Raw genomic sequence first — 9,030 nt, forward strand, 5'->3', positions numbered from 1 at the left:
ATAACTTCCAGGCTGGACACCCCTTCAGCCAGGCCAAACCCGCTCGGCTTCCCACTCTGCAGGGTCCCTGCAGAGACAGCATGGGTGAGTGTGGGACGGGATGGGATGGGATGGGATGGGACGGGATGGGATGGGATGGGACGGCACCACTGCATGTGTCTGCAGGTTCCAGGGGATCCCAGTACTTTGTGTTCTGCAGGGCTCCCTTCTCCCCACACCCCAGCCATCCCAGTGCTAAGTCCATCATGTTGCCTGGGCTTGCTGTGCCCTAAGCTGGGAACTGGAGCAGGAGTCTGCATGTTCTGCTGTTTTCAGGCTGTATCAGTATAGCCCTGGAGTGCCAGATAGCCCATTTTACAAGCCTCATATTTACCAAACATTCTTTGTAATTTTCAGTACTCCAAGTGTTAAGTGCCCTAGAATAGAAAATGGATTTTTAGATATTTCTGCTTAAGGAGCAATATTGAACAGGTATCAAGTTCTGGAGGTTAGATGCTCAAAAGCACACTGCTATACCCTGCATCTCCTTCCTACCCAGACCTTTCATGACCATTCATGGGGGAATGGGCCAGCAGTGGAGGGAGCACTGCTTCTCTGGTGGCCTAAAGAAGAGATGTCTTTAAACCTGCCTCTAAACACAAATGCATCAAGACATTCAATGTTATGTAGGACTTGAGAAGCAAATCAGTTGGACTGAATTGTGTTTAAAACACCTTTGCTGTAAAACTGTAACCAGCACAAATGACTGGGATGGCTCTGAGCACTCCCAGAAAGGGGTGCTTGTCTCCAGGGTGGCTGCAATGGCACACAGTGGTTCCAGCCAGCGTCACTGATCATTTTCCTTCTCAGTCATCTCAGGGAATGGTGCCAAACCTAGGTATCCCAGGGCAGTACAATAGGTTTGGCTCTGTTCCTTTTCAAACAGTGGAGGGATCACACTGGTAAACTGCCAGGGTGAGCTACACGTATATCATGAACAGATTTCCCCATGGGCAGGTGTTTCCACAGTACTCCACTCTCTAGGAATCATGATAAACTTTCTATTATTTTATTTAGATTTAATATTGCAAAAAGTGTGCTAGTTTCCCTAGCTGCTCTGAACAAGAACAAACCAGAGCAGCTGGCTACATACGCAAATTTTGAGGTAGCCACATAACTGTATAAAGAATATAATTTGCATGAGCCAGGCCGTAATTACTGAAAATTTGTGCTGCCTCTCAGTCATGCTGCTTTCATGCAGAGCAGAGAAATACACACAACCCTGCCCGGGGCTTGTTCCCACCCAGAAATCTGGGTTCCTACTGCCCACAAATCTGGACTGGAGGCAGATGTCATCCCAGCATACACCATGTGAGTGTGAGCATGATGGGAGCTGGGAGGAAAGGGGATTCCTCCCTCCCTGCTCACTCTGCTTGTTATCTCCAGCCCTGAGACTTGTTTTTTACAGGGAATTTTTTATTACAGTCACTTTGGGTTTGGACAAGGTTTTCGCACTTCGGTCTCAAAAACCACCAACAGCAGGTGCCACCACTAATGACTCCTGCCAATGAGTATATGACAACTCATCTAAATGAGTAAATTTGAGGTCATGGCTCCAAGAGGGGGCTCTACATGTAAAGAATTTTATTTTCCTATTAATTTCCTAATTATATTTTCCTTCTTCTGCAAGTAAAGGAGTCAAATGGGATTCATGGCTCTCTAATGGAAGAGATATGATCTCTTTCATCTTTTTTCCAATCTCTTTCCCATTTCAGCTACCCAGCACCTTTGTCTCCTGCTTTTCACCTGCCTGCTGGGCCTAGCAGCATCTCTTCCTGCCTTTGACATAAAAAACTTGCATCTCCTCAATGGCACACTGGATGAAATTATGAATGTTCCCCCAGAGTCCTCACAGACTGGTAAGTGCACCACTACAATAGGGAGTGGCAAACAAGGTCACATTCAGTCAGATCCTACATAGACCTCCTCACCAGCCTGACCACACCCCTGAAACTCGGAGGAAGGACTAAATACCCCTTTATGTGTGGGGAATGCTAATGTAATGTAGGTTGTCTTACTGAAACAAGAATCATCTCAGAGTCCTCCTCTGCTTGCAGCTTGTCTCTTCCATCTGGCATTAGGTTCCTCTGCCCATAAGTGAGTCTAACAGTCCAAAGCCCACAGTTCACAGGATCCCAGAAGAAGGGACAGGTTCAGTCTCATTGGCAGCAAGACCAACCAAGGGTGTTCTGTGTCATGGGCTCTTCCTTGGAGAAGCAGTATTAAAGTTGTTAAGGCAAACAATCACAGTGTGTCTTGAGGACATGGAGAATAGTAGTCACCTCTGGAAATCACAGGGTCAACTGAATTCAAAAGAGCATTGAAAACCAAAAGGAACTAAGTGAAGTTACTACAAAGAGTCTAAAGTAATGGCACTGACACAGAGCAATCAGCCAGATGATGGCACAAAGAAACCTACAAATATCAGGGTATATTGCAGAAATGAGGAAGCCTCCAAGAAATGCTTCTGGGAAAAAAAAAAAAACAAAAAACAAAAAAAAAAACAAACAAACAAACAAAAAAAAAAAAACCACCACCTGGAGGCTGTGGGTGGGACATGATACCACAGAAAGAGCTGGTTCCCTTCCAAGGGAGGAGGAAGAGTTCAAGTGTTTGATGCTGGTTTCGCATCAGCCTTCACTGTAAGGTCAGCTGTCAGGAAAATGCCAAAACAGGGTGCACCCATGACTGAGGCAAGAGCTTGGGCTTCACCAAGAACTGCAAGTCTGGGTAAAGAAAGGGGGCATGCTCTGGGCTTCACACTCATCTCACACCCAGACCACTGGTAGGGTGCTCTGAAAATGTAAGCAGCATGAATGCAAGATGGGTAAGCAGGGAGGCAGGCCAGAGAAGACAGACTACCATTTGAAAGTCAACTTGTGGAGGAGTGCTTCCAAATGCATGGGAAGTGAAGACAGAAATAAGCAGGGGCAGACTGTGGCTTAAAAAACGAATATGAGTGAACAACATAAGGCTGTAGTAAAAGTAAATACTGTAGCAGGAAAGTCCTCCAGATCGCATTACATGAGTGGTTCCCACCCATCACAGGCTCAGGCCAACCACCACTTTCAATGGTGGGCTTCAGGACACATTTGGAGAGAATCAAAAGGAAGGGAGTCAAAAATCCAGCAGGCAGAATGTGTCAGGGATGGCTGAAGAACTGAATGGTTTAGTCCCAAAATCAGAAGACCATGGAGGAGGAAATGACAGCAACACTACAATCTGTCTGCAGGAAGAAGTGTACTCTAGGCATAGGAAAAAAAAGGAATGGGCTTATACACGGTGCAAGAGGCTTCAGTTAAACGCTTTATAAGGGCAGGGATATGGAAGCACCGAGAGTGAAAGCAGTGAGCAGATATTTGAAGATATCAGAGACCAGCAGCTGCAGAGTTAGGCGTCTGTTTCAGAGAAGGGACAGAAGTAGGTTTTGTGATTCCATAAGCCTGTGATTCATTCCTCTGTTTTACAGCCATTAATGGATATACACAAGATGTCCTTGCAAAAGAATTGCATTAATTCACCCTAAACCATCCTCTTTTCCAGCAACACCCTTGAAATCCCCTCCTGACTCAACTGAACAGAGCCCTTCTCCCAAATCCTACCTGCACCAGTTTTCCTGTGTCTGCTCTCACATTTCTTCCCCCTCTAATCCCTCTTCCCCCACACTGTGTGCCCACATCCTTCTTACCAAAGAAGCATCTTCCCCATTCTAACACCACATATATTCCCTCGAACTACCAACTGGCAGATATCTGAAATTGTAAAGCCTCTCTGGAATTGGGAGCGACAACAGAAAAAGGGAAATATAATTTGTAGAAGATCATGCTATCCCAGCAGGCATTTGACGTCTACTCTCAACACTCATTCCTGTTTCCTCTTTCTTGTTAATTCAGATAATGATGGCAAACATGTTCGACAGGTCAGAGACATTGCCCCCCACCCACCAGCAGGCCGTGGTAAGTCTCTTCTCAAGAAGTACGTCTGCTCTTCAGGATTCTCCATTGCTGGGAGCCTAGAAGCTTCTGAAGAGGTCTGAGCCACTTTAGCCCATGTCCTACAGGTGCATTGGCTCCTCCCAGGAAAAGTGTTGATTTTCTGATAGACTACAGAGGTGCCACAGCTCATAACCTCTGGGGGACTCTATTACTAGCCATGTCCTGGACTCAGTAGTTGATAAGGACCTCTAGCATGGGTAACTGTCCACTTAAAGATCCAAACTGTAAAGTGATGATTCATTATTGGCCTTTGGGAAGTGGTGATTGGTTATTTTCCTATTTTCACTATACAGTTCGTGAGAAGACTGGGTAAGACAGGGACTGACTGCGTTACTGAATTGACTGAGTCAACATTAGCCCATAGGACCACAAGATATGGCTTCACTGGGTTGGAATAACCAGTAGCAGAGGTACTGGGAGCAGAGAAGTCCCTTCATAGAGTGTATAGGTGCATTCAGCTGTTTGTTGTATAAGGGGCTGGCAGTCTGGAGCATGGAAAGACCATAATCAAATCAAACAAGTCAGAAAGTCTCTAAAGAGCTACTTGGGTAAGCCCAGAGAAAACTGATGGACTTTCCCTATTAAGATCACAAGGGATGATTTAATTTTAAGCGATATGGATCACACTTTCTCCAGGGTTTCTGAGATTACTACAAAGCTCTAAAGCTTCATGCTGTAACAGCAAATGGCTTTATAACCTAGATTTGCATTTGTCTGTGTGGTGATACATCACCTGCATGCTACAGGCAAATCACCACAGCACTGCAAGCCTGAATCCCACCTGGGCTAGGGTAGATTGTGTGTTGAGTGAAAGCAATGTCTGGCTTGGTCTCACCAGGCCAAGATATTTTGACAGTGTCCCCCCATCACTTTGAATCCTGTCTTGGGAAGATATGAAGTCCAACACTTGCACTGATCATTTCAAGACTTTGATTTACTCCTGTGAGCACATGGCAGGAATACAGCCCAAGAATGTGTGTGCAAGAAGATATAGGTACAAAGGAAATATTAGGTGCTTTCAGCGTCTCCTTGTGCGGGATTTAATAACCATCTTTGTTTTCTGCCCCAGGTTGGCCCAAGGACTGCAGCGAGATGCCCCCTGGCAGCCACAGCGGTGTCTACATCATTCAGCCGAAAGGGCTCCACCACCTCGTGGTGTACTGTGAAATGAATGTGACAAATGGGGGCTGGACGGTCATCCAGAGGAACCAGAAAGACACATCAGTCACCTGGGCGGAGTCCTGGAGCACCTACAAGTACGGCTTTGGGAACGTGCGCAGTGAGTACTGGCTGGGCACTGAATACATCTATCAGATCGCCAAGCAGAAGGTCTACCAAGTCAGATTTGTCATCCAGGATTCCACAGACAACATCAATTTTGCTGACTACAACCTCTTCAGCGTGGAAGATGAATCCCATGGCTACCGACTGAGGCTAGGCGCCTACACAGGGACAGCGGGAGATGCCATGACCTCAGATAATCCCAACAACATGCATGATAACATGAAGTTCTCTACAAAGGATCGGGATCAGGACACTTACAGTAAGAACTGTGCCTACAGCTATGAGGGCGGGTGGTGGTACTCGGCATGTTATTCTGTACGGCTGAATTTCAAGGGCGGCATGACATGGGGCAGCCTGTGCAAAGGGAATTGCAAATCCTCCCTTATTCTTATCAGACCAGCTCCATATTGTTAGTGCTTTTTCTCTCTCCTGTCCATACTGGACACTCTGTGAGGGCTCTGCGTGGCCAAAGAGCTTGAGCCTTTCTGGAGCAGAGAGGGGAGCCCAAGGGTAGTAGGGTTTTAGTGAAATGCCATTTTCCAATTCCCCTCTCTGAGTGCAAGCTCCTTCTCTGCTCAGCTCTTTTCCCCTGTGCTTGCCAATGATTCCATGTTATTATGTTAATAATCAAGTATTTAAAAATCACTTGTGAAATTTGTGAATTCCACATGTACCTTCCCCGCCGGAGGAAGACGCTCAGCCCTGGAGTGACTTTTCATCAGTTTCTTAGCTGCCTCCAGAACTCACAGCAAGCAAAAAAGTTACATGCCACAAATTTCCATATACTCTGTAGTGTCTGGTAAAGCATTCCAATAAATTTGCTTCCTTGAGCTCATTAATGAATGTCAGTTCTGTATCTCTGATGTGCTTCCACTGAGACCAAAGAAATCCCGTGTCAGATGTGAGGACGGGAGTCTCGGGGCTTATGGAGGGAAAAAGCCTTAAGTGATTCTCACAGAAAGAAAATGAAATCTATTTACACTGAGGTAAAGGACCTGTGATCTGCACAGGAAGGTTCAGAAGGGACCTGTCAGGTAGGAGAACTCTTCCCAATTCATCACCACATTCACAGTCCAGGGTCAAAAGCTGTGGCAATGTCCTGGTGCCAAGGTCCCGCTCCTGCTGAGAGGCTGGCTGCCAGGATTTGTTCCTTTGCTACCTGTCTGTCCACACAGTCACACTTTGATCCTGTAGAAACATGATTTCAAAATCATCAGTAGATCTATCTGCTGTGACTGAGAAGTAGTGAACTTAAATGGAAGCAAAAGAGAAGCGGGTTAGGTGTTAGGAAGCACTTGAGTTAGGAGACACTAATGAGGGAAGGGCTCATTACAGGCATGGGCTCACCATACACAAGTTTCTGAGACCAATTTAGATGAACCTTTGCCAGGAAAAGTGCAGACAGAGCTGCTGCTGTGAGGCTGTAGGACAAGGCCCCCACAGCTCCTCCATCCCACAACACTCTGGCACTGCCAGGACAGGCTGTTTGAGAAGCGCTTTCATCTTCACAAACCATTTATGGCTTTGTCTTGGGGCAGCAGAGCACTAGCAGTGGTTCCACTTCCAGGACCAATGGCTAAGGGAAAAAACAGCCCTCAACTACCAGCCGCAGAGCCCAGTGTGCACTGGGAGCCATCTGGAAAGGTTTGAGAAACTAGAAAAGGCTGAAAGAAGTGAGCAGTGGAGGATATCCAAGCCAGAAAGTACCTTACACTGCTCCAGAGAACTGCCCTCAGCACTGCGGGGCACGGAGGGCACCTGCACCTAGGGATGTCTGAGGAAAAAGAGAGTTCAAGGCTACTTCAACTGAAAGCAGCTCTCAGGTGAAGCCAGCTGCACTTGCTCTCCTGAGAGCCTCGAGCACCAAGCACTGAGCCCCCTCAAACCAGAGCACAGAGGACTGATGGAAGAGTACAGCCCATGCCAGAGTCTCCTGCTCTGGCTGGAGTCCCCCAAGTTCTACTTGGCCTTGGAAAGTGTCCCTTCAGGGCCTCTGCAGTGTCAGATCTCCAGAGATGGGAGAATCTCCAGCTTTGGGGGGGAATTTGGCACTCCAAATTCAATGAGACGTAGCCCTCTGCAGCCTGGTCTGGTTTTGGGATCAACTCTGCTACGCAGAGGTTGGACTAGAAATCCCAGAAGTGCCTCTCCCAATGCTAGTTAACCTCTGAGACAGAGAGGGACATTCACCCTGGGCAATGGCTCTGCCTGCCTTGCAATGGACACCACAGCACAGGGAGAGGAGGCACAGGGCAGCTGAATGAGGGACTTGACATTGGCTGGAAGAGACATCCTCCTGCACCGAGTACATGAGATGGTAGCAGCAGGGGGAGGATGGCTGCCAGGCAGGTGCCCCCACCTGGTGCCCCAGAGTGTATTAAGCCTCCAAAGCCAGCAGGTTCAATGACATCAGATGGCACTGTGAAATGACACTGCTGCTGCTCCTGAGCCTCTGGGGTTTCCAAGCGGCAGGCAAAATTGGAGTTGCATTTTGTAGTGCCGGATTAAGGACCAAAGTATTCGCACGCCCAGTGGTGCTGTCTTTTGCTAGGGCTCTCCAGAGGCAGTGGAGACACACAGGCCAGGAGATGCAGGAGAGCATCCTGAGATATCCTCACAGTACAAGGCTGGTACCCACTGGCCCAGAAGGATGTGCTCAGGGAGTGGGTGTCTCTGTGTTGCTGTCTTGTCCCTCCACCACAGCACATCCCAGTGAACAGACAGGTTTTCATCTCTCCCACAACAGCACCAGCTCCACAGGCTCCCATCCAAATGCTTCCAAAATCCTGCTGGGCTCTTGGCCACCCAACAGCAGTGATCTCCAGTCCCTGCAGCTCGCTGGCAGCTTCCCTTCACTCAGCTCCAGCAGCCAGTGTTGGTTTGAGGTGACACCTGAAGTCAAGCAGTGGACATGAAATGCTGTCTCCCACCAGATCTTTGCTCCATGGAAATGTTCTGGCCAGGGCAGAGCAGTCCTTGCTCCAGCGGCACTGCATGGCTTTCCCTGCAGCTGTGGTTTTTCGCTGAGGTAAAACCTTTCCAGAAAGCACTTCCTGGTTTGCAACTTTTCCCCAGGTTCTCCACCATATCTTTGACTCTGAGTCAGAACGGGGCAAAGATACACGGAGAGTTTCCAGCACTAATATGTCCTGAAGTGGAGCTGATGGTGTTCAGGCAGGTTTCTGCTGTTCTCCCAGTTTCTGCTCCCTGAATTCTTCTTTTCAGTCTCTGAATCCCTGCAAACATCTAGTGACCACAAGGAGCAGTTCCCCGTCACGAGTGGGACAGCGCTCCCAGCCCTCCCTTCCCCAGGGGACAGAGGGCACATGCCCAGAGCCAGCAGTGACACGGCCCCTCATTGCTCTCTCCTTTCCAGAGCTGATGGCTGCAGCGGTGACAGGATGTCCACAGCGCGGTGCTGTGAAGTGCAGGATGAGGCCAATGCAGTGATGGGCGGGCTGCAGGCGGTGCGGTGCAGCACAGGGCACGCACGGTGTGATGCAGGGTGCACGGAGTGTGAATGCAGGATACGTGCATGGAGGTGGAGCGTGCATGCAGCGGGGTGCGGGATGCACGGAGTGCGGGGTGCAGTGCCGATACACACAGCGGGGAGCGGTGCGGGATACACAATGCAGGGTGCAGGGCACAACCAGGGGTGCGGTGCGGGATGCAGAGGGGGGGCACGATGCGCACAGGGGTGCGGTGCGGGATG

The 9,030-nt window shown here is 48.7% G+C and overlaps 1 protein-coding gene across 1 annotated transcript; it reads left to right on the forward strand.

The window, feature by feature from the left end:
- The first annotated feature begins 80 nt into the window (after nucleotides 1-80).
- Nucleotides 81-5,732, forward strand: LOC104521595 (fibrinogen-like protein 1-like protein). Its single transcript, XM_029083937.1, has 4 exons — nucleotides 81-84; nucleotides 1,755-1,898; nucleotides 3,933-3,995; nucleotides 5,104-5,732. Exons 1-4 carry the CDS (start codon nucleotides 81-83, stop codon nucleotides 5,730-5,732), a joined length of 840 nt encoding a protein of 279 aa, XP_028939770.1.
- Nucleotides 5,733-9,030: the final 3,298 nt, after the last annotated feature.

This window comes from Antrostomus carolinensis, unplaced genomic scaffold (assembly GCF_000700745.2).
Source record: "Antrostomus carolinensis isolate BGI_N321 unplaced genomic scaffold, ASM70074v2 scaffold22082, whole genome shotgun sequence".
In the NCBI taxonomy this organism is placed as follows: Eukaryota; Metazoa; Chordata; class Aves; order Caprimulgiformes; family Caprimulgidae; genus Antrostomus; species Antrostomus carolinensis.

What these genes read in the sequence shown, in the direction of transcription:
- LOC104521595 (XM_029083937.1), top strand. An exon ending in CCCAGAGTCCTCACAGACTG is followed by an intron (nt 1,899 to 3,932) that starts GTAAGTGCACCA and finishes TTGTTAATTCAG; the next exon opens with ATAATGATGGCAAACATGTT. An exon ending in CCACCCACCAGCAGGCCGTG is followed by an intron (nt 3,996 to 5,103) that starts GTAAGTCTCTTC and finishes TTTCTGCCCCAG; the next exon opens with GTTGGCCCAAGGACTGCAGC.